This window comes from Pimephales promelas, chromosome 1 (genome assembly GCF_988280905.1).
Source record: "Pimephales promelas chromosome 1, fPimPro1.hap1.1, whole genome shotgun sequence".
Taxonomy (NCBI): Eukaryota; Metazoa; Chordata; class Actinopteri; order Cypriniformes; family Leuciscidae; genus Pimephales; species Pimephales promelas.
This window is the reverse complement of record NC_142769.1, coordinates 46,498,980-46,523,625: the sequence shown is the minus strand read 5'-3', so window position 1 is coordinate 46,523,625 and position 24,646 is coordinate 46,498,980. Positions and strand designations below refer to the sequence as shown.

The 24,646-nt window shown below is 38.3% G+C and overlaps 2 protein-coding genes across 3 annotated transcripts; one reads left to right on the top strand and one right to left on the bottom strand.

The window, feature by feature from the left end:
* Positions 1-7: 7 nt before the first annotated feature.
* On the top strand, positions 8-7,981 carry oxa1l (OXA1L mitochondrial inner membrane protein). Its single transcript, XM_039658510.2, has 10 exons — positions 8-168; positions 1,095-1,229; positions 2,021-2,318; positions 2,402-2,545; positions 2,691-2,776; positions 3,562-3,726; positions 4,370-4,474; positions 4,567-4,729; positions 6,575-6,655; positions 7,017-7,981. Exons 1-10 carry the CDS (start codon positions 58-60, stop codon positions 7,136-7,138), a joined length of 1,410 nt encoding a protein of 469 aa, XP_039514444.2. The 5' UTR covers positions 8-57; the 3' UTR covers positions 7,139-7,981.
* Positions 7,982-8,837: 856 nt separating this feature from the next.
* Positions 8,838-24,618, bottom strand: slc7a7 (solute carrier family 7 member 7). 2 transcript variants are annotated; one of them, XM_039658439.2, is made up of 10 exons: positions 24,439-24,618; positions 22,513-23,119; positions 14,811-14,936; positions 14,544-14,688; positions 13,336-13,459; positions 13,126-13,229; positions 11,278-11,374; positions 11,003-11,152; positions 9,499-9,682; positions 8,838-9,410 (listed from the first exon to the last, which is right to left on the bottom strand). In XM_039658439.2, the coding sequence occupies exons 2-10, from the start codon at positions 23,006-23,008 to the stop codon at positions 9,331-9,333; spliced, it is 1,506 nt and encodes a 501-aa protein (XP_039514373.1). In that variant the 5' UTR covers positions 23,009-23,119; positions 24,439-24,618; the 3' UTR covers positions 8,838-9,330. The 2 variants fall into 2 exon arrangements, with proteins under 2 accessions (XP_039514373.1, XP_039514374.1); XM_039658440.2 differs by lacking the exon at positions 24,439-24,618 and adding an exon at positions 23,250-23,269.
* Between the last annotated feature and the right edge of the window lie 28 nt (positions 24,619-24,646).

The window sequence follows — 24,646 nt, the reverse complement described above, 5'->3', positions numbered from 1 at the left end:
GAGCTGAAACGCGTTGTCCCTTTGCGCTCACCGTACAATGCGTTCGTTCGATCCAAGATGGCTGCGCTCAGGGGCCGAGTGGTCACTGAATGTCTTACAACATGTATGTTTCGACAAACAAACACAGCGAGTATTTCTACTCTTCCTATTGCTCTGACAGGGAATAAGGTGAGTGGCGCTTTGTACATTGACAATTCGCGACCCAAAGTCCTCAAAAACGTTGTACTTCACATGACATGACTTTGACAGAAGCTAAATAGCATAGCGGAGGTTGTGTAGTTTAGGGTGGTTTTACAATGTCTCTTGACATCTTCAAAACATTTCAAAATGAAGCTGTTTAAACATCAGGACTAATTTTCACATAGAAAACATTTGTTGATTGATAAATTCATATGTTGCCTGGTGTCATGATCAGGGTTATTTGGTGAGATATTTATAAATAATTACATTTTTGTTAAATATATTTTTGTGTCATAATTTGTATTATGTACTTTTATTGTAGAGCAACAGCGTCCTCATGTCACTGAATACTAATTGTCTTTATAATTTGTCTTATAATTTAGTCATTCTTAACCAGGGGCCCTTAGCGAACCTCCAAGAGGTCCTCAGCTGGATGACTTTATATATATATATATATATATATATATATATATATATATATAATACTATCATATATAATTAATAAATGTAATAGTATTTATTTTTTATGATCCATTTGAATTAAAATAATATAATATGAAACCTACAATAGTATTTCTATTTTTCACCCTAACAACCATCCAGAATACCCTAAAAACCACATAGCAACACCTTAGAAACCACACAGAACACCATAGCAAGCAGCATGGCCTTAACTTCTTTAAACTCAAAACCTTCAAACTTTAAAACTACTTAAACTTTCTGGCCAGGCTTTCTCAAGCCAGCATTAAAGTTTCTCTACAAACTTACTAGTTCTTATTGAAGATCATGGAGTTCTTGGAACTTCTGGAATCACAAAATTAATTGTGGTGAATTTACTGATTTACTTATCTTTTTGAAGGGTCTGTGTTTGATAGTGCAATCTGACATATTTCCTGACTCCCATCTTGTTGCAGAGGTTTGTACCGAGATCGCATCTTCACACTGGCAGAGGGAGTAGGGTTCCTCTAGTTAGGGCACTTCTTGGGTGTCCCAGTCATGGCCAGTTCCTGCTGGTCAGTGCCGTGGCAGTCAGACACAACAGCTCGCAGGTGGGTTGCTCGAAATGAAGTTTCTTTGACTGGCAAAGTGTTTCTACTACTGCCATATACACTGCCTGGCCAAAAAAGATTTCTGTTTTGGTTTAAATAGGCAAAACCGCCAGACCTTAAAGGAGTAGTTCACTTATAAAAAAAAAATTGCTGATAATTTACTCACCCCCATGTCATCCAAGATGTCCATGTCTTTCTTTCTTCAGTCTAAAAAGAAATTAAGGTTTTTGATGAAAACATTCCAGGATTTTTCTCCATATAATGGACTTCAATGGGAACCAAACGGTTCAATGTCCAAAAGAAGATTCCAGACGATGAATAAGGGTCAAGTGAAACTAGGTTATTTAATAGGTCAAAAAAAGGTAAAAAAAAATAAATAACAAAGTTTAAGTTTTATAAGCTCAAATGCTCGCCTTGCTCTGTTCGGTGATGCACGTTCATGACTCTCCTGTTCGAACTCGTTCATCAAAATGAACAAATCTTTTTTTGAGTCAATTTGTTCATTTCGTTCGTATTATTTAGAGTCCAGCACTCTGTAAAGTATCCTCCACCACATCCCAAAGACTTTCAATGAGTTTAAGGTCTGAATTCAGAGGAGCCAATTCATGTGTGAAAATCACTCTCATGCTTAAACTTTTTAGAAGGCTTTGTGTTTTGCGTTATGAATGGTCTATTTAAGTACCCCCCTCCCATTAATCTCAATTAGATCTAACAGATCTCTGAAGGTTATTCTGTGAATTTACTATTGTAATTGATTTTCAACTGCTCAAGTATATTTACTTATTTTACAGACGATTGAAGCAGCTCAGAGCTTGTCGACTCCAAGTGAAACGGCAGATGCTGCTCTTTCTGTTCCGGTCTCCATCCCAAGTCTTGCCGCTGACCCCGCCCCTGCAGTCACACCACCAATCACAGAGCAAGTGGCCGAGGCTCCTCTCACTGCATTGGATGTTCTGCAGGGAGCCGGCGCTGAAGCCAGCCTATCAGAGCTTGGCCTGTGCAACGCCACACCTGTGGGCCTGATCCAGAACCTGCTGGAGTTTATGCATGTTGGCATTGGGCTGCCATGGTGGGGGGCCATCGTTGCAGGTAGATTTGTGCATCCCTGTTTATAAAATAGGCGGAATTACATCTGTCTGTTTATCTATCCATTTGTCCGTTGTTTTCTTCAGGCACCATTGTTGCTCGGTGTGTTGTGTTCCCGGTCATTGTAAAGGGGCAGAGAGAGGCAGCCAAACTGAACAACGTCATGCCGGAAATGACAAAACTCACCAACCGCATGAATGAAGCCAAGCAGAGCGGTAACAAATTTGATTGTAAGTGTGTCATCTTTTCTCTTCATGTATCTGATCTTATCTCATGCATTGCTTTTCTCAATTCTAGTCTCCAACTTTTTAGTAGTGGATTCTTTTTTTTTTTGTATTATTTTTAATTAAGAATTAATTAATTTCCTTTCTTCAGTTTCAAAGGCATATACTGATTTGATGATGTTTCAGAAGAAACATGACGTGAACCCTTTGCGTGGGTTCCTAGTGCCCTTGGTACAGGTCAGTTACTGTTACGCTTCATTCTTATGGGCATTTGATCGCTGTTTAGTTTAAAGGAGTAGTTCACTTTTAAAAAAAACTTTTGCTGATAATTTACTCACCCCCATGTCATCCAAGATGTCCATGTCTTTCTTTCTTCAGTCGAAGAGAAATTAAGGTTTTGATGAAAACATTCCAGGATTTTCTCCATATAATGGACTTCATTGGGAACCAAACGGTTCAAGGTCCAAATGAGAGTTTCAGTGCAGCTTAAAAGCGCTTTAAACGACACCAGACGATGAATAAGGGTCTTATCAAGCGAAACGATCAGTCATTTCAAAAATAAATTAAAAAGTTTAAGTTTTATAAGCTCAAATGCTCGCCTTGCTCTGTTCTGTGATGCGTGTTCGTGACTCTCCTGTTCAAACTCGTTCATCAAAATGAACAAATCTTTTTTTGAGTCATGACACGAAGGGTCCTTGATAAGACCCTTATTCATCGTCTGGTGTCGTTTAAAGCCCTTTGAAGCTTCACTGAAACTCTCATTTGGACCTTGAACTGTTTGGTTCCCAGTGAAGTCCATTATATGGAGAAAAATCCTGGAATGTTTTCATCAAAAACCTTAATTTCTTTTCAACTGAAGAAAGAATGACATGGACATCTTGGATGACATGGGGGTGAGTAAATTATCAGCAAAAGTTTTTTTTTTTTTTTTAAGTGAACTACTCCTTTAAGGTCAAGTTACTTGGACAATCAGCTTCTGTTTAGTAGTCATATATTTCACTTTTTATCTCTTTCCTCTTCAGGCTCCAATCTTCGTCTCTTTCTTCATTGCCTTGCGTAAGATGGCTGATCTCCCTGTACCAAGTTTGCAGACTGGCGGCCTCTGGTGGTTCACAGATCTAAGCGCATCTGATCCATTTTACATTCTCCCCGTTGCCGTGACTGGCACTATGTTTGCCATCTTAGAGGTAAATTAGTTCATAAAAATAAATTAAGAATTTACTAATTCCAAAACTTTCTTTCTGTCATGGAAAAAGAGGCTCTTTTTGATGCAATGAAAGCATATTGTCACCAGGGATAAAAGTCACCATATGATCACTTTTAAAACTTTTAGATTGGTTTTGTATCTAACATAAACCATATTAACGACGTTACTCTGTAGGCCATAACGCTGAAGGGAGTTAGCATTTTAGCACTCCCGGTTCACTCGCTCTAAAGCCTATGGGATTTTTGAATGGGTTTTTGCTAAATCGGCTGAAATAAGGTCTGTGGTGAACGAAGCCTCTAAATATTTTCATGCTTTGATCTATGACATAGAACACACAGTTATAACCTGCTTGTGTTTTTTTTAACTTTATTGTGTCTGCGTGTGTTTTTCAAAAAAGCAAAAAAAAAAAAAAGTCTTGATAGCCAAAACGTGTAAGGGTCACAACTCTTTGTTGAACACAGATCTTATTTTTTGCGATTTTCCAAAAGTCTATGGGCAAAAATGCATAGCTTTTGGATCGAGGGAACCCATGCGCCGCTAGCTTCCGAGTTTCCTACAAAGTGACGTCATCACTTCGGCACTCTATTGCAGCCATTTCAAATGTGTGTTGTTTTATTTTTTAGTTGGGAGCTGAATCTGGTGTAGACAACCCCAATCTGAGGGCCATGAAGACCGTCTTCAGGGTCATGCCCTTTGTTATCCTCCCTCTGACGATTCACTTCCCCACGGTTAGTCTCTCGCACTCTCTCGCCACACAATATTTGTGAAGGGATCGGCCTACTCTTTTCATGCTGTGTCATGTGGTCCGTGTGTTTTACAGGCGGTGTTTACCTACTGGTTGACCTCTAACCTCTTCTCGCTGGGTCAGGTGGCCCTGCTGAAGCACCCGACAGTGAGACAGAAGCTTAATATCCCAGAACGCATCACACACCCACCTTCAGCACTCCCTATGAACGAAGGTTTCATAGAAAGCATCAAGAAAGGTGGGGATGGATTTAATTAATTTATAATTTATTTATATTTTAAATGAGCTTTTATTTTACAATCTTTAGTAATCTTGATATTTGATCTGTGCATTTTAATATATTTCCATAGCTTTATTTTCATTTCAATTATAGTACTTGACTTGAACTTAAATTTGACGGCGTCTATTTGCAAGTGTAAATGGCAACAAAAAGTTGTGTAAAAGTTGTGCTGTCTATAGACTTCACACCTCAGTGTATTGTAGTATATTATAAAACAGTGTGCAATAATAACAACAAATTTGGTGTAATACACATATATTTAGATCCTAAATGGATCCTGTAATAAAGCCCAGCCCTAAACCTACTTCTAACCCAGCCTGTTAAACACATGTATTCCCATTTAAATACCCTTTAAGCACTTTATTTTTACTATTCAAATATTTTCTCAGTACTGGTATGCGATGGGAAAAGGGAGAAGAATGAGTTTGTAAAAAGGTGGATTTGAGCTTTGCTCGGTTGCATCTAAAACTGACGCCACCTACCTTAGTTAGTGTAGTGAGTTAGTGTAAGTAGCCTCTGCCAACAACATGAGCTATTTGTACTTGGTGTAAACCAGTGTTGGGTGTAACTAATTACTTAATTTAATTACTTTTCCCTTGAAAATGTAAAGTAAGGGATTACTCTTAATTTATCTGTAATTTAATTACAGTTACTTCTGATGTAATTGAGGTAAATACTGTGTATAGATCAATCCCATCTCACAGCGATACGAATACATTTTATGAGGTGTCTAAATATTTTATAGTATTTATTTGAAAGAATTAAAACACATTTATGTCTATCCTTGTATTATTCAGTTGGTTGAGATTGATGTGGGATTTTGAAAGTAATTACTAATTAAAAGTAATTAAATACTTTTTAGAGAGAGTAATTAGTACAGTAATCTAATTACACTGTTGAAGAAGTAATTAGTAACTAGTAATTAATTACTTTTTTAGAGTAACTTACCCAACACTGGTGTAAACAGATGCTCCTTATTTATTTCCGTTAGTTGCAAAGGCAACATTTCAAATTTTCATTTGTTTGTAAAAGTCTAATATTTTTATTTTATTTCAGCTTTATTTCAATTACTGAAAATGCTTTTTCTTAGTTTTTGACTGCGTTTACACCTGGTATTAAGATGCGTTTTTGGTCGATCGGATCACAATTGGACGACGCTAAATAAAGGTGTAAACGGGTCTAAAACGTTTTGAGCTTGTTCACTTTCTACCCTATTAGTGTTTTTAGTGTAAACTGGTCGAATGCTTTCAAACAGTCACACAAGACCGTCTCCTCTCCACTACTGAACTAATGCGTAACATTATGGGAAGCGGCTAGCCAGATGGGATTTAAACTGGCTGAAGACCCAAGTTTGATTTGAAGACAAAAAAACGTACCAAATACAGTGTTCTCTTATCATTCCTGATTTCTAACACACACTCGCAGTGTTCAGCTGATCTTGTGGCTGTCAGAGCAGAAACGAAAGCTGCGTTTTTCTGTGTATTTTCCATCATCTCCAGTCGCGTTCAAATATGCAAATTGCTTGAGCTCATTTTGTCAAAAAAATTTTTTTTGACCAAGCCTGTACATTTACCCGCCCAGAGACCCTCTCCTCGAACAAATCAGGACAAAAGTGGTTGAAAGTGGACAAAAGAGGTGGATTAAAACACCAGGTGTAAACGGGAATGTGTCTCCCTCGTCCACTTGTGATCCGATCCATCAAAACGCATCTTTATCACCAGGTGTAAACTGGGCCTTGTCCTTTGCCTGTCTTCTAATCTCTCTATATAATTATAATTATGTTTCTGTGTCTGTTCACCTCAGGATGGAAGAATGCCCAGTTGGCTCAGCAGCTGGAGGAAAGAGACAGGAGAATTAAAGGACACCTGGATATGGCAGCCAAAGGTGAGGATTAGCTCAGTTTCAAAAGCGTCTACTGCCTATAATACCTTCCAAAAGTTAGGGGTCAGTAAGATTTATCATAATGCGTTTGAAAGATGTATATTATGATCAGTAGTTAAAAAAAAAAAATTACAATTTAAATCAGTTTTCTATTTTAGTATAAAGTGTAATTCATTCCTTTAATCAAAGCTGAATTTTAGCATCATTACTCCAGTCTTCAGTGTCACATGATCCTTCAGAAATCATTCTGATATGATGATTTGCTGCTCAAGAAACATTTCTTATTATCATTGCTAGGGTAGGCAATGTTTTTACAGATGATGCTTGCCGTTCACATTTGTCATTTATTCCTGCACTTTCCAAGGACCCCTGAGGCAGACTTTTACCCATAACCCCCTTCAGCAGTCAGCAGCACCAATGTCAACAGGAAAATCGAGTAGTCCAAAGGATGACAAGAAGAGGCCCTGGGAAGAGACGATTGGCTAACACTTTGATGGAGAATTTTGTGATCGCTTTGTACATATATGTATTGAGAAAGACTAAGGGATGGGTAGTGATATTAAGACTAAATACGACATTTGATGAAGAGGTGTTTTCATGCCATTAAAAAGCAATCTTATTGCCTTCCCACCTTCTTCATTCATTTACAGTCTGCTGAAGTGCTGGTTTCATTCATGCACACACACAAATATTCCTCTTGTAGTTAACTTGTCATCCAAAGCACATTAATAGAATGACAGATAAAATATTAAGAGCCCAACGTAAATTAATGTGCTCGATTAACACACGCACACACAGGTTTTACATTTTGTCCTTTATTTCATTTATTTTTTGTCTTATTCAACATTTTATTTATCACAAATCCATAATAACACTGCCTTTGTCATTTCAGTCTTTACAAAAAAAATGGAAAATACTGCTTGATATTCAGATATAAATTTGTAAAGATAAATAAAACATTGTGTAGAACATTGTGTTTCATTAGGCTTTCAGTGTACAGGCATCTAAATTCATGTTAAACGATCATGTGCAAGATTGATTTAGGTTTACAGCTGTTTCAAAGCAATGGTACAAATGTCTCTAAGTAATTTTTCAGTTATCAGTGCTATCATTTCATCATCTTACCAACCCCTGCCTGCAACAACCTCCAAGTCCAAAATTGTTTCGTCGCACGTTATCCAACGGTTTCACAGACGAGGCTCAAGTCTAGTCCCAGACTAAAATGCACGTTTTAGCTGTTACAACTTGCACTGATATATCTTAAAATAAGTCAGTGTCGATGTTTTGTCTCAGGATGCTCACCAGTAATGTTTTTCAAAAGGCACATTTGAAGGTAACTTTAGCCTGTTAGCATGATATCGCCGTCCAAAGCCATGCCGCCTTCAAAACATGAACACACACGGACCAGAAGAGACGACCAGAGACACGGTGAGAAAACTTTACAGTACAGTGACTAACAGCACTAAAATAGTACTGTTTGCCTGCCACTCTTGCTCTGTCTACATAGCATAGGCCTACGTGAACCCGCTGATGATGTTTACGTGAACAGGCATACTTTCATTTCATTCGGACAGATGGTATTATTAAAAATACATTTAGACCATAAAGGTTGTATCAGCGATTTCAGGCCCAAACAAAATGACCACATTCATCTAATCTTTCCTAACAATCCTCTAGCTCTTAGAAAAAAGGTTTCATTGGGGTTCTATATAGTATATATGAAGCATAGGGTTCTTTACTCAACTCCAAAGAACCTTTTTATGCTAAAAAGGTTCTATAATGACAAGAAAGAACCCTTTTGGCACAAAGGTTCTTTATAGGCTATTATTTATTCATATATTACATTATTCTGCAACATTTTGTAGTTGTAATTAAATTATTGTTTATTAAACTATTGTAGTAACATATCACATTTTAATCATGCTTATTTTTGGAGGAGAAAAACTGAAATGGCACTCTTCGTGTGATATTGATTAACCACATAAAATGATATTAATATATACATTTTCTAACCCCCATATCTTGAATTTTGTGATCATTCACATGCATTCATAAATACATTTTAGGGTCTTTGATGTTTGTCAATAATATGAAATATTTAATCCGGAAAGCACAAAACAAATGATAATGAATAAACCCAAAAGGTTCCATATAGAACTGGTGCAGACAGAACACATCCTGGTGACAAAGGACCCTAAAGGGTTCTTATTATTGAACCCTTAAAAAGGGTTCTGTATAGAACCTTTTAGGGGTTCCAAATACGTAGCGCTGATAGAACCTTGTCTTCTAAGAGTGTACCCGCCCCATAAACAGGTAAAAAAAAAAAAGCATCTCTGTAGGCAGCCTAGGCTCTGAGACAGGATATGTGGAGACTTTTATAACCAGCATTACAAAAATAATGCTGTAGATAATCTATTGCACCTTTAAATGTCCTAATTAAACTAAGGCCTAAATGTCTGTGAAACCAGACCAAGGAGTTTGTTTCTAGTTTCCCGTTAAACCAGCATCCAACTAGTCAAAAATGCAGCTCTTCTATATAAATATTTATAAATATAAAGGACTTGATTTGATATCTGATCAATCTAAAACTGTAACCAGTGTAAAACGAGGTTAATCACATCAGCAGCTTGTGTATTGCATGTCCAAGTCTTATCAATGTATCGTCGGATCGTCCTCGTCTACTCTGCCTTTTCATCCGCGGTGTCCATCTCAGTAAGAACACAGTAGCACACCTTCTGAATGAGTATACCTGAAGATGCTGGAGAAAAGGGGAATGGAAATATAGACGCATCAATATTAGGAGCAGTTTTAACTCGGTAAACCTAAACCAGTATTAGAAGACATACCAATAAACTTGCGGAGCCACATTGGTCGCCGTGTGGCAGGTAGATGGCAGCACAGGAAGTAGACGGGAACTCCCGATAAGGCAATGCCAATGCCGATTAACGAGTTGATAGTGTCGCTATATAAAGGCACCACCACAAGAAATAGAGTGCAGATGCAGAATATAATTGGGAAGAACAAGCTGAGCTGGGAAAAAAAAGAAAAAAGGTTAAGATAAATGAGAGTTTAGACTGAGCGAATTGCTAAATGACTTCCTGTACGTGCAAGGAATTATTTGTTGGAGTAGAGCTGTCAAACGATTAATCGCGATTAATCGCATTCAAAATAAAAGTTTGTGTTTACATAATATATGTGGGTGCACTGTCTATAATTATTTTGTATAATGTATATAAATACACACATGCATGTATATTTAATAAAAAAAATTATTTATATATAAAATATTTATATTTATATATAATATAAATTCTATATAAATGCATGTATATTTAAAAATATATATTATTTATATATAAAATATTTATATTTATATATAATATAAATTGATTACAAATGCATGTATATTTAAAAAAAATATCTATATATAAAATATTTATATATATAATATAAATTCTATATAAATCTTTATACAGTATATACATGCAAATATTTCTTAAATATATACAAGCATGTGTGTGTATTTATATATATAAAATAATTATACACAGTGCACCAACATATATATGTAAACACAAATTTTTATTTTGGATGCGATTAATCGCGATTATTCGTTTGACAGCCCTAGTCTAGAGCAAAGCAAATCTTTTTTTGACACTCATAGCTTAGTAACCAACTGTCAAACATTTTAACCACTAACAGTTTGTGATACCTAAATCTAATATAAAGTGATAAATAATGATAATACTATCCCAGACGGCCCAGATTTCATGTTTTTACTGCAAAGCTTCTTTGATACAGTCTGTATTGTAAAAAAAAAAGTGCCACATGTACCAGATGTGGGCCGGATCTGGGCCGACACTATTTGCTGTCTGTGATGGTTTGAGCGCTATGTTTGTGCACTAAATCAAAATTAATAGTTATTTATGAGAGTTTTTCACCCCAACCTTTTGTTTTGACTTCCTTTTCGGGGTATGACCCTTGACAAAATTACATTTTAATCAGTGAACATCATCATTTTCTTAAAATTCATGTACCCTTGTAATCTTTAATCAAAATAACTTCCCCTCCATCTTGCAGCAACATCTATTCTCTTTCCTGATGACGCGTTTATTTCACAATTGCAATTTTATAACTCGCACTGAGACTTTATGACACCATGATTTTATTAATTTTAAACTTTTTTTAATAATTTCTTTACTCCGAGACACAAACAGGCTTCCAAAAGCAACACTGGAATGTTGCAGTGGTTTAGTTTGAATAAAAATATCCCTTCAACAAGTGTAGTTGGATTCATCTTCCTCACTTATTACAAACTAATAAATAGCAGATTCTGGTTTGTGTGTTTACCTTGAGTGGTCGCTCTCTGTCTGGTTGTTTCCATCGCAGGTACATCTGTCCCAGGATGGAGAGACCCACAAAGAACCAATAGCTGAAGCTGTAGTAGTTGATCAGTTTAAAGACGTCCTCCACACACAGATAAACCAGAGCCATGGCACCCTGTCACACAACAAAACGTGTGAGAATGCTACCCAGTTATAGACACAATGAGGATTGAAACAGAACAAAAGTACATATATGAAACAGCATATTGTGACACACAAATGGAGATGATGGGAACTGACATTGAAGAGGAGGGCAGGGATGGGGGTGTAGCGGGTGACGTGAATCATGCACAGGTAGTCTGGAAGGTGGCCCTCTCTGGAGCCCACGAAGAACAGCCTGACAGGAGATACGGTAATGAGAAATGAGCTGAGACTGAAGCTAAGAAGTCAAATGAAAATGGTGCCTGAGAGAGATTTATGTGGTGAATCAGATGGCAACAATGTCCCTGTTTACACCTGGTATGAGGAAGTGTTTTAATTAATCCGATCACAAAGGGGCACTTGGCAACTATTTCAACTTAAAACCATTTAGAAATCATTTGTATGGTTCAAAAACCTGTTCTGGAGAGAATGGTGGCTTCCCCCATTCCCCCCAGCGGAAAACCAACCTTGCAACATGAGGACTAACGTCCTGGTAAGTTGGAAATAGAAGTCTCGTGAGAAGCGAGAACGAGCGAGAAACACAAAATGCTTTATTCGACATAATTCTATAATACTGCGTACGATGTATTACCCACTCGGTAGACATAACTCCACACAATAGAGTTGGCCGGCTCCGATAATAACAGAAGCACATGAGCAGCGGTAGAAAGTGGGAGGAAGGCGCCGCAAGTGAGTTTCTTATTAACAGTGTTGTGAAATATACACCGCGCAGCTGTAAGGGGGCGCTGATGAGAACAGTGGAAATCAGCGAAGAACTAACTAGAGTTCCCAAGTGCCCCTTTAAATACAGTTGTAAACGGGGTCTAAAATCGTTTTGAGATGGTCGACCAGATTTGCTTTCATCGTGTAAACGCTCATGTGATCGAATGTGTTCAAACTCCCACAAATGACTGTCTACTCTCCTCCAACTGACCTAATGCCTGGTTCAGATTACACGATTTTAGCCTGATTTTGGCACGATCCGTTTGACGTAGGGTGTCGTGGGGATTCGTAAACGACAACGGGCGTCGAGACGCAAGATTCGATCGTATCATCTCGTATAGTGTGTCATAGTGGGCGACAACCTACGTCGCGTCTGCGATGCTTCACCACATCACGACAAAAAGACTAGCATGTTTAATTTTTTTAACGGTCGTCCACGACGGTTCCGTCACATGTATGAGGTTGACCAATAGGAGAACAGAAGCTTTTCCGTAAATAACTTTCAAAAATGGCGAAACCAAAGAGAGACGATGGTGCTAACGTTAAAACTAACAGTAAAAATATACAAGAAAACAATATTTTACCTCAAGTTCTCTTTGGAGGATTGACAGCCCAGAGCAATCCAGGAACGTGTCCATTGTCGGGTTTTCTTTCTTTTTTAACTTTTTTTTTCTGAACACAGGACAGCCAATACAACACTCACCGCTTCATCCATTGTATATTTACGTTCGTTTCCGGAAGTCACTCGCTACTAGTTTCGCCTTCTCGATGACATCACACGCACCGTTAAAGACTGGTCAGGAAGCAACGTGTAGTCTGACATGTGTCTTGTCCACGACACGACAAGATTTTAGGAGTCAAAATCGCGTAATCTGATATAGTGACTATCGTAATAGACAAAAAAATCGTGTAATCTGAACCACGCATAATGCGTAACATTATCAGAAGCGCACTAGCCAGATTTGTTTTGAAGATTAAAAAATTTACCAAGCAAAATGTTCTCTCTGCGCTCCCATTGCGTAAATATTTATTATGTAAATTGCATGAGCTTATTTCATCCATTAGATCAAAAGATCTGAAAAAACCCACATATTTACCCGCACATAGACATCGTCTACTTGTGAGTCTATGCATCTACTTGTAATCCGATCGACCAAATGCATCTTAATGCCAGGTGTAATCAGGGCCGATGACACTGGATATGCTACATGTGATAGTACTCACCTTGATGCAGCCACTATTGATGCATTTAATCCTCCAAAGCAGGAGAAGGCGACAGCGACCGGTATTGTCCAGTTAAAATATCCAAATACCTGGTCTGCAAATGTCTGTGAATTAAACTTGAATTAGCCTAGGAACTAGACAAAAGATGATTCAAACTTTCTTTACTTCTTGAAGTTTCTCAACAATATTGACTAGCAGCAGAAAACTCACCACAGCCACGGCGTCACTGTCCAGGATGGCAGGGATGGGCAGGATTGTGTAGTATGCCAGATTGGTAAGAATGTAGATCACTGTGACAATTGGCATGGAGATAGCAATGGCCAGTGGGAGATTTCTGCAAATAAATAAACAAATAAAAAACCCACCAGAGGGCAGCATTATTGTGCATATCATACCTGGCCTGTAAACAGTCTACAACTCTCAGAGCAAACCATAGGCATGTTAGAAACGTCCGGGTGATGATTGCATATTCTACAGTGTGTGTCTATTGGTGGCAATTATCTTGTTCTTGTAATAATGACAGCTTCATAACATCTCATTCTGGTCTTTATCAACACAAGTGTAGTTATTTCTTCCCAGGACCCAAATGGAGAAGTGCTTGGATAGTTTGTGTTTAAGGGGAGGTCTTGTCACATGACGGACCTGAACATCCCACAAAAAGTCATGTGACAAAACCACATGTTTGCTGTGTTCAATGGAGTGAATCAAAGAAAAAGACATTTAAAACAGGCAAACCCAACTAGATGCTCTTTTATTTGATAGATAGACAGACAGAGATAGAGAGACAGATAGCTAGACAGAAAGACAGGAATAGACAGGATAGATAGATAGAGAGAGAGAGAGAGAGAGACAGACAAAGACAGACAGAAAGACAGACAGATAGATAGACAGAGACTGATAGAGAGGCAGACAGACAGACAAAGACATACCAATAGACAGAAAGACAGACAGATATATAGACAGACAGACAGATAGAGAGGCAGAAAGACAGATAGAGAGACAGACAAAAAGACAGACAGACAGATATATAGATAGACAGACAGACGGATAGAGAGGCAGACAGATAGATAGATAGACAGACAGACAGAAAGACAGATATATATACATAGAGAGACAGACAGATAGAGAGACAGGCAGATAGAGAAGCAGACAGACAGATAGAAAGACAGACAGATATATACATAGATAGATAGACAGACAGACAGATAGACAGACGGATAGAGAGGCAGACAGACAGACAGACAGACAGATAGACAGACAGATAGAGAGGCAGACAGACAGATAGATAGATAAATAGATAGATAGATAGATAGATAGATAGATAGATAGATAGATAGATAGATAGATAGATAGATAGATAGATAGATAGATAGATAGATAGATAGATAGATAGATAGATAGATAGATAGATAGATTACCTCTCAGGGTTTTTGATTTCTTCAGTGACAAAGTTCAGCGTGTCCCATCCAGAGTAGGAGAAAAGAGCAGAATATAATGCCAGAGCCACATCACCAGGATCATGAGAGGAACCCGTGAACAGCCCTTCAAAGTTCTGTGTGTAACCTGGAACAAACACACACACACACAAACAAACCAGCATGATTTGATCATATTTTATCAACACACAGATACAAATAGTTACAAACATTTAACAGGTGTATATTATTTTCTTGTAGTGTCTTTACCTTGGAATATCTTGACCAGGCCGGCGATGATGACGGCGATGAGAGCGACGACCTTTACGTAGGTGAAGATGTCCTGAACGCGCGTTCCATACTTCACATACGCACAGTTCACAAAGGTCAGCAAGCCTGCACAACAAACACAAGCTGAAAAACTCATTCAACATTTTGAAGAATGTATCATTTTTGTTTGACAAGACTTTTGTATTTTTGTCAATTGAAGTCAATGGGAATGAGAGACAGCAAATGATTGTGAATTTTTTAGGTGTCCTGTCCCTTTAAGACGCCACATGGGTGTCCTTGTCCGAGTCAGTCCAGTCACAACATCACTGCAATAACATGAAATAGATATGGTCTTCCCCTGTTTTCCAGGAGGATCAATGATCTTCAGGGGTCAGTTTGTTTTGACCCTGGAATGTCTTGATTTGTGTGGGAGGTTCAGACAAAGGGAGCGTGTGAGCGAGAGCTTTTGTAAGGTAGTCTTCCTGGGTTGAGGAAGCAGGGCTGCTGACTCTAGCACTCCTGCTGGTTGTTTTGCAAGGAACGAAAGAGCTTAGGGCAGCACTAAAGTTTGCGTGTGTTAGCGGGGGACATTTTTTTTTTCTGTCACACAGCAAATCCAGCCGTAAGCTCCAGCGCCTTGATAATGCTTTCCATGAGAGCGCAAATTTGTATGGCTTTATATCGGAAATACCCCTTGACCATGCACTCATACAGGAAATAAACCAGTGGAAAGTGAACTGAAATTGAGAGTCAGAGCCTTAACACCAACGAGGAAGTAACAATGTGTCACAACTGGTTAGGGAAAAAAAAATCACGCTTACAAGATATAGTCACAGTGAAACAATATATAGGCTAATAAGTGGATGCTACAATTCTCTCACACAAATCGAGACTCCCTCTCTCTCTCTGAGCACACATCCCTGTTGTTTTCTAGTCTTGACGTGACTTCATCTTATCTGTTATGGCTGCTATCAATGTTGCCTCAAGTTCATAAACTGCTCACACACCCGTTTCTAATCTACAGTCTCACTGCTTATGGAGGGCAGATATGTGTCTCATTCCTGTATGGCAATCTTTTACAATGAATATACAATGGAAATATGACACTAACACCATTCACTTTCACTGTAACTGATTTTGTGTTTCATGTGGTTAAACGACTTGAGTAATATGTACAAAATGTAATTTTTTGAGGTCAACTATTTCTACTTGTGGAATATGCACGTTTCATGTTATAAATACCTTCTATTTTATTTCAGATGGGCCTGATGATTAGGGATGCACCGATATGAACATTTTGGCCGATACCGATAACCGATAATTCTTTATATTTGAAAGCCGATAACCGATATATCGGCCGATAAATCTAATTTTTCCAATTTTTATATAATGTTTGAAAGCCTGATTGCAAAAACAAAAGTCTCACAATTAAAATCCGTTCCCTAACACAATTATAATGTTCTCATTATAATTTCATGTAGCCGATATGACAGCACATTTTGCACTTAACTATATTTTTCTTTTTGACTCCAATCATATTTCAAGCAATTAGGATCAATCATGTTGAACAGTCTGCACCTTAAGTGTCTCAAGTGTCAAGTGTTGAAGGAAATAATTCATTATTTATCAGCTTTAATATATCTGCCAAATTTTATTATCGGGCCGATAACAATAACATAAAAATTAGCAAATATCGGACGATACCGATATGGTGGCCGATATATCGTGCAGCCCTACTGATGATTAGGGTTGGGTATCGAGAATCGAGTATCGATTGGAATCGGGACTAACTTTTCGTTTTTCCCGGAATCGTTCAAAAGTTAAAATTTCGATTCCTAGTTTCCATATTCACAGTCCGCCGAGCGGAAGAAGAAACCGCTGAACAACACCAATGAAGAAGCGTCTACCGGAAGTGTTGGCATAACCACGCGAGTCGAACATGAGTAGCTTACGTCGGCGGTCCAAAGTGTGGCTTCACTTTTCTAAAAATAACGAAATCGCGGCAAAATGCAAAATTTGTGACAAAAGGATTATTTCCTTCAGAAAGGATTATTTCCTTCAGAAAGGCCGTTGGTTAGCAAGGTTAGCTAAACTTTTTTGACCCTGCCTCTTAAAAGAATCGCAATTGAGAATCGTTAGGAACCGGAATCGAAACAAGGAATCGGAATCGGAATCGTTCAAATTCAAACGATACCCAACCCTACTGATGATTGAATGTAAATAGCACATCTAAAGTGATAGTTCACACAAAAATGAACATACTCTCCCTTGTGGCAATCCAGACCGGTCAGATATTTTGAGAAATGTCACAGTTGTTTTTTGGGGGGTTTTTGTCCATACAATGGAAGTCAATGGTCACTAAAACTGCTTGGTTACCAATATATCTTCTTTTGTCTTGGAATTAGCAAAAAGAATTTTCCCTTAGAAAAGAGATACACATAAATGAAAGTACACTGTGTATTTGTGATGAAAGAGAGAGATTGAAAGTGTGTTTAGGACAGCTATTGCTCTCCTTCTCACTCAATGTCGTTTTGGCTCGATGCCACACTGAACTGCCATTAGCTATTAGTCATCATAAGGGCAAGATTGGTAATCGGGAGGACTTTACCTTCCAGGAATCAGCAGGTTCTTAGTGCTTCTTATCTTTCAATGAAGTATGTGTGTTTATTGCACACTTCGTTTAGATTAGTCGATGTAATATGTATTTTTAAAGCCAAACTTTTTTTCTACTCTTAATCTAGATTAAGGCTTCTCAGATGTAGGACATTTTAAATGTCTCCTTTGCCTGACACTATATTTCAGGTCATGAAGTGTATACAAAAGCATGTCCCAATTCACAGGATGCATCCATCCAAGAACGTGGACTTCAAAGGCCAGACCTTCGAAGTCCGCAAAGGTTGAATCGAGCGTTGTTAAATGGGACGGTCTAGAGCGGCAGTGACTTTGTACTGGACTAATTTGAAAGTTTTATTCAACAGTCTGAAAACAAAACAAGGTTTACAACCTGTCTAAATATGTTCGCCTTGGTCCATTTCACACTGTAAAAAAAAATCAGTTAAATTTATGGGAAAAACTGGCAGCTGTGGTTTTCCTGTTAAAGGGTCACTAAACCCTAAACCAACTTTTTTTAGTTAATGATCTGTAAAAATGGGGCTTTATTAGTGCTCTTCATTGATTCGAGTAACTTTTTTGACATTTGGGTATAAAGTGTTTTAATTCTACAATATATGGTGTAAAAACATCTGAGTGCTGCCCTCTTCAGGTTGAACAGTGGTTACTGCAGTTGAATTTTCCTATTGGATGTCTTCGTGAGAATAAAACATAAAACATAATTTCTCAACTGGTGAGTCAAGTGTGTCACGGAGTGTGCCATCAAAGAAACATTTCTCTGATGCGGGACTTTTATTTTGAAAGACGTGCGTGAAAGCGGTTGACTCTTCTGTCAGACACAGTTTTCACGCTATTTTATTTCACGTTATTTTTGTAGCTTGTTGCTAAATAAAAAGTCTTTCACTTAAGAAAAACAAACTTTCATGTCAGGTCAGACGTTATATGTTTTATTAACAGGTCATGTTAGTATTGTGCATTCACCATGGTGTATACTTCATATAATATGGTATATTTTTAAATTACTGTGGTGGCTCACCAACTTACAAACTTTATTGTATTATTAAAAGCTAGTTTGGGACTGCTATTTAACAGCCTCAACTTATTGGCCTACTGTTTATTCATCAGTATTAGTCATATTCATACAATTGATGTTAAGTAAAGTGGGGCGGTACTTGTGTGTGTTTCAACAATTTTTGCGAAATAAATTTGATTTTACGATTTATTACAATATGTATATATACACTGCATATTGCATTTCCTAAAAAAGTGTGTCGAGGCTTAACAGCCATGGGAAAATGTGGGTCCCATAACCAAACCAGTTGAGAACCATGATCTGGAATAACCACTGATCTAGATTATTTAAGATGATAACAAACAAATAGTTTTTTTCTTAGATTTCAAAATTGGGGGAAATTAATTTCAAGAACTGCCAGTCCAATCGTCACTTTCTGTATCAGACTGCACTTTTTGTGCAATTGTGCATGACTGTTCTGAGCTAGACGAATCACGTGAAATCAACCCTCAACATCAGCAGCACTCATCTGACGCATTCTTTTCTGCTTCCCTTTTCCATTCAACATTAAATACTGACAGGCTTTCATTATTTCTCATAACTTCAGAATTCCTCTCTCGCTTTTTTCTTACAAAAATGTAGGCCACTCACTGTGATGATACTGTATTAGACAGTGATACCATAGAACTTCTTTTTTGTGAGTGTCTTTTGAAGTCAGTCAATATATTGCCCATTACGTTTTACGTATTATTCACTCTTATTGTCTGTGGAAAATGTAGCACTGTTTATGTTTGTGTAATGTTAACCTACTACCCACTTCCTGCTGCCAGTTCTTTCACTTCTAACGCGCTCTTTCATATCGAAGTGCTACCAACATTCAGTGGATGCAGAAATATGATCATTTTTGATAAACGGGCTGAATATAAGTTGATTCAGAGTGGCAAAGTCAAAAGTTTGGGGTCAGTCAGTTTTTTTTTTATAAATGCTTACAAAGTCTGTTATGCTCACCAAGGCTACATTAAAAAATAGAGAAAAAAATAATATTTAACACTTCTGAGCTCTAAAAATGTTTTTCATTAGCATCAAGAAGGAGATAAAATATACAAATGTTTGTATTTTTTATCTCCAGATTGATACTAATAAAAAAAAGAGTATATATAATAACCTTTATTGCATAAAGCAATAACTTTTATTGCTTTTTCATACTAATATATAACTCTAAGCATGTACTTAGCCTGGAGAGTATGGTGAGTGCTTTGATTAAAACATTAAAACTTAAAATAACTGTTTTCTATTTTAATATTTAAAGTAAAGTTAAATGTTTTAAAAAATGTAATTCCTGTGATCAAAGCTGAATTTTCCAGTCTCCAGTGTCCCATGATCCTTCAGAAATCATTCAAATATGCTGATTTACTGCTCAAGAAACATTTCCGATTATTATCAATGTTGAAAACAGTTGTGCTGCTTAACATTTTTGTGAAAACCATATTTTTTTCAGGATTCTTTAATGAATAGAAAGTTCAGAAGAACAGCATTTAAGATCAATTTAATGCATCCTTGCTGAATAAAAGTATTATTATCTTTAAAAACAAAATGTTACTGACCCCAAACTTTTGAACCATAGTGTATTCTATTCTCTTGCAAATAAAACAAAAAGTCAAATGGTTTTGGAATGGTGGGTAAAGAATTCTGGGTGAATTATCCCAGACAACACCATAGAGTCGGCCAAGATCCGGCCCACATCTGGTACACCTGGATTCCACACAGCCCAGATGTGGGCCGGATCTGGGCCGAAACTATGTCACTGTCTGGGGTTCCTTTTAACTCTCATATCTAGGGGTGTAACAATATATCGCAATACAAATACGTATCGTAGACAGTGACACTATGTATCGTGGATAGTTCCCCCAAAATAAAAATTACTGTGTGAGAAAAAATGTGTCAATACCACATTAAACTACTATATATAATGTATAATAATGCACTGGGGGAATATTTGTGGGTCCTGATAATGCCAAATGTCTAATATCTAGTCAGAAAAGGTGCAAGAACATTCATCTAAAATATTTTCAGCTTCAGATCCATGAATATTGTATGTCTATGTCACCATTGTCCTTTTGTTACAAGCACCAATTCCAAACATATTCATTTAAAGGAGAACTCCGGTGCAAAATGAACCTTTGGTCTAATTACACATTGGTACCTAGTCAACCGTTATCTGAGATTTGTTTTCATGATTGCCGAATGTAAATAGTTTTATCTCTAAAAACAGTTTAGCCTATACCGCTAGTATATAGGGCATAGAGTAATGACAAATAAAAATCACTTGTTATTACCGCTAACAAGGCTCAAAATAGCCCCACACTAACACGACAGCATAATAAGGGTCCCTACATTCAAACCGAAGCATTGAGAACTTTGTCAGTGTCCACACAGTTTAATAAGAAGATATTTTATACATACAGTCAACTTCGCGAATACAGGAAATAGCCATCTTTGAAAAATAGTCTCTACCAGTCGATCTACGAACGCCGATCCAAGTGCGCTGAACGTGTGCAGAATCTCATATGGTCCGTTGTTTCCGGAAGAAACACAAACACGAACCGTTTTCTTCCCTTCAATGTGTACACGTAGCCTACTGTTCACAGGGCTGCCAACTCTCACGCATTGAGCGTGAGACTCACGCAATTGAGTCAATTCTCACACTCTCATGCCACACCTCCGATTTTACACGCTAAAGTGTCAAGCCAGTCGGCAAAATACCTGAAAGACAAGTTTATCTATAAATCCACCAGTTGAGCCACTCGTGATCGACTAGTTTTACCACAAATTAGTTAAAATATCCTCTAATCTAGTCTAGAGCGATCATGCATGCGAGACAGATGTTGAGCTGCTAACGGCGCGGATGCAAAACCAGGACTGGAGTCAAAGCCAATTCCTCTCTGCACTCTAAGCGTTCTGTTATCACTCCGATAACATCCACTACGGGTTTTTCCAGTCTCACTCACAGGAAAAACTGCTCCGTGTTCGCGTGAGCAAAGTGCACACGTTTCTCTAAAAACACCCAGCACAAACAGAATGCCTATTCTTAAAGTCTTGTGCTGTTTTATGAAGGCAAAAAGCCATATCATGGTTTAGTTTTTTAGTTCATTGGCAAAATATAGAGACCTTACATCTCATGTTCGGCAAAAGGCAGATTCGAACTCGGGTCCAAGCAATCAAATGCTCTTTCACAAACTACAGGCTCTACGATCTACGCCACTGTAGCTGTTCTGTGACGGGCGTGTTTTTGATATAAAGACAGGCCCGAAAGGCGGCTTTAGTGCAAATATAGCCTATGCGCACCGATAACCCCCCTACCCCCACCCCCGCGATAAGTATCACGCCAAGCTAAACTCAAAAGTTGGCAGCTCTGTGTTCACGCTCACCTTATCACCTTGTTCACATCTCACCAGCGCACTTGGATCAGCGTTCGTAGATCGACTGGTAGAGACTATTTTTCCAAGATGGCTTCTTCCTGTATTCGCAAAGTTGACTGTGTGTTTAAAATATCTTCTTATTAAACTGTATGGACACTGACAAAGTTCTCAATGCTTCGGTTTGAATGTAGGGACCCTTATTATGCTACCGTGTTACTGTTGGGCTATTTTGAGCCTTGTTAGTGTTACTTATTTGTCATTACTCTATGCCCTATATACTAGCATTATACTAGCGGTATAGGCTAAACTGTTTTTAGAGATAAAACTATTTACATTCGGCAATCATGAAAACAAATCTCAGATAACGGTTGACTAGGTACCAATGTGTAATTAGACCAAAGGTTCATTTTGCGCCGGAGTTGTCCTTTAAACCTACAATGTAATGTCAAATTTAGCATTTTAATCAACAGTACATTTACCATGTGTCTTGGAGTATCGCAATAATATCGTATCGTGAGTTCAGTATCGTGTATCGAATCGTGACATGAGGGTATCGTTACACCCCTACTCATATCTCAAATGATGTTCTTGGAGACTTGAAGTACACAAACCTTCACAGGTAAAGCACCTCCTAAATACATCCACACACACACCGACTTACAGATGCAGGCTGCGGCCAGCAGACGATTGGCTATGTAGGGCGGTATACACGTTGGGAAGATGGGCTGCACCATGTAGTTGGAGAAAGTGATGGCTATCACGGCCTGACTGGTGGGCTCGATGATCAGAAGAGAAGTCCAAAGACGGATGAAAGCCAAAAAGCCCCCAAAGGCCTCTAGGATGTAAGCGTAGCTGGCGCCCGACTTGGAGATGGTGGTCCCGAGCTCAGCATAACAGAGCGCACCGAACACCGAGAAGATCCCACCGACTGTCCATATTACCAGAGATAGCCCGTAGGAGCCGCTATACATCAGTACGCCTTTCGGCGAGACGAAGATCCCGGAGCCGATCATGTTTCCCACGATGAGGCACACGCCATTCAGCAAAGATATTTCTTTTTTCAGTTTCATGCACTCCTGCGAGCCGCTTGCCTTCAGGTCACCGTTCGTTACCTCCGCGGACGGCTCTTCTGTGGGAGCAGGACTGTAAGACGCCATTGTTTTAAAAGGCCAGATAGATACAAATAAGACTGTCTAAACCAGTTCTGCAGTCAGTTTTAGGAAGATCTGAAAAGTTCCCAGCTAGTTCTTGAGATCTTGAGGTGACATCTGGGAAAGATAGAAGGAGTGTTCAGTATTTATGCAAACACACACACACATGCATGCACATATATTAATCTCCAAAGAAACGAGGCAATCATAAAGAGCTCACATACACACTCTTGCTTTTCAAACGTACATATGGCTATTACTGATCCATTAGACGTCAGGGCAAATGGCTTTTTAAAGGTGTGTAAACACAGACCCGGAGAAAGACGTCTACATGTAAGTGAAACACCCAGCTTCCTTACTGCGTGAGACAGGATTGTGTGTCTTACTCAATCGCCATCCCTGACGTGAACATTGATCCACCTGATCGCTATATAACCAAGTCCAAGTGGAGGGATTTTTAAAAGCCTGTCAAGTCCAATTCAACTCTCACACACACACACACACACACACACACACTATTAGTGTGGAGACTTCTCGGTGCGTCAGCATGCTGATGTGTCACATGCTCCTCAAGGTTCAATGGACTCAAAAGAGCTTCGCTCAAAAGCACAAGCTTTGAAACTTCTTCACATGATGAAATGAAAAAAAACGCACATGTCTAGTTAATTGACAGCTTATATTCGAAGCTCAAAGTTGAGAGCCATTGATGCTGACTATGATAAACTATACACTGACGAGGCATGATTTTTGGTACAGGTTATCTAATAAGAGTTAATGATGTCATAAAATCTGAGAGGAATAAATGGGAATTTTACACTGCGGAATTCTGGATTCCATGACTGATTAAATTCTAAAAGAACAAATTTCAAATTTAGAATTCTAAATCGTTGCAATTGTTCCCACCTTTCACACACTCACTCAGCAGTCATATCTGACGAATTGCCTTGTGTAATGGTTAGGAGGAGGGTCTTATCACAAAAGAAGAAAGTCGCATTCAGGAAAGACGAAAAGAGATAGAGATGATGATTAAAGAGCTGAGCTGAGTGGGTGGACAGTAGGCAATTACTGCACGTGATAATTAAAGAAACCACACCAATGCAAGATCTTCAGGGACTGAGAGCAAGGTTCAGGACATGCTGATAAGAGCTCTGATAAAAAAACAACAACTATAAAACAAAATCACTCAAGGTTACAGCCTAACCCACCGTAGCTTGCCTCAGAGATTAAGTGAAAATGATTTTCCTCAGAAACCAACTGTATAGAACTCCCAAATATAGCAGAAAAAAATAGTATGTGATGGTTTATATTGATAATGCATTCATGTAAGCTTAAATCATGCCCATATAAAACATTATACATTTTTATAAATGTGAATCAAAGCTGAAATAATTCTGACCACAGTAACATTAGTGCTTAGCAGAATGGTTTTGGGTTACCTTTTCCTCCAGGTGCTGAACTGGCATGAGGATGCAGATTGTACTGGTGCTTTATCGGCCGATCATTTTCGTAGACACGATCTAAGTCGAAGTGCAGTTCATGTGTTATTGAGATCTCAGTCTTATGGTCTCTGTCACGGAGACTCGTGCTCGAGGTCTCTTCCGTTCAGCTCGTGCGTTCGAGGCGTTCACAGTAGATTGATGAACT

What these genes read in the sequence shown, in the direction of transcription:
- slc7a7 (XM_039658439.2), bottom strand. Translation starts at nt 23,008, where the DNA reads ATGGCGTCTTACAGTCCTGCTCCCACAGAAGAGCCGTCCGCGGAGGTA. An exon ending in ACAGTGACGCCGTGGCTGTG is followed by an intron (nt 13,230 to 13,335) that starts GTGAGTTTTCTG and finishes TTTAATTCACAG; the next exon opens with ACATTTGCAGACCAGGTATT. An exon ending in GTGGCTCCGCAAGTTTATTG is followed by an intron (nt 9,411 to 9,498) that starts GTATGTCTTCTA and finishes CCTTTTCTCCAG; the next exon opens with CATCTTCAGGTATACTCATT.
- oxa1l (XM_039658510.2), top strand. Translation starts at nt 58, where the DNA reads ATGGCTGCGCTCAGGGGCCGAGTGGTCACTGAATGTCTTACAACATGT. An exon ending in TCAGACACAACAGCTCGCAG is followed by an intron (nt 1,230 to 2,020) that starts GTGGGTTGCTCG and finishes CTTATTTTACAG; the next exon opens with ACGATTGAAGCAGCTCAGAG. An exon ending in TGACGATTCACTTCCCCACG is followed by an intron (nt 4,475 to 4,566) that starts GTTAGTCTCTCG and finishes TGTGTTTTACAG; the next exon opens with GCGGTGTTTACCTACTGGTT.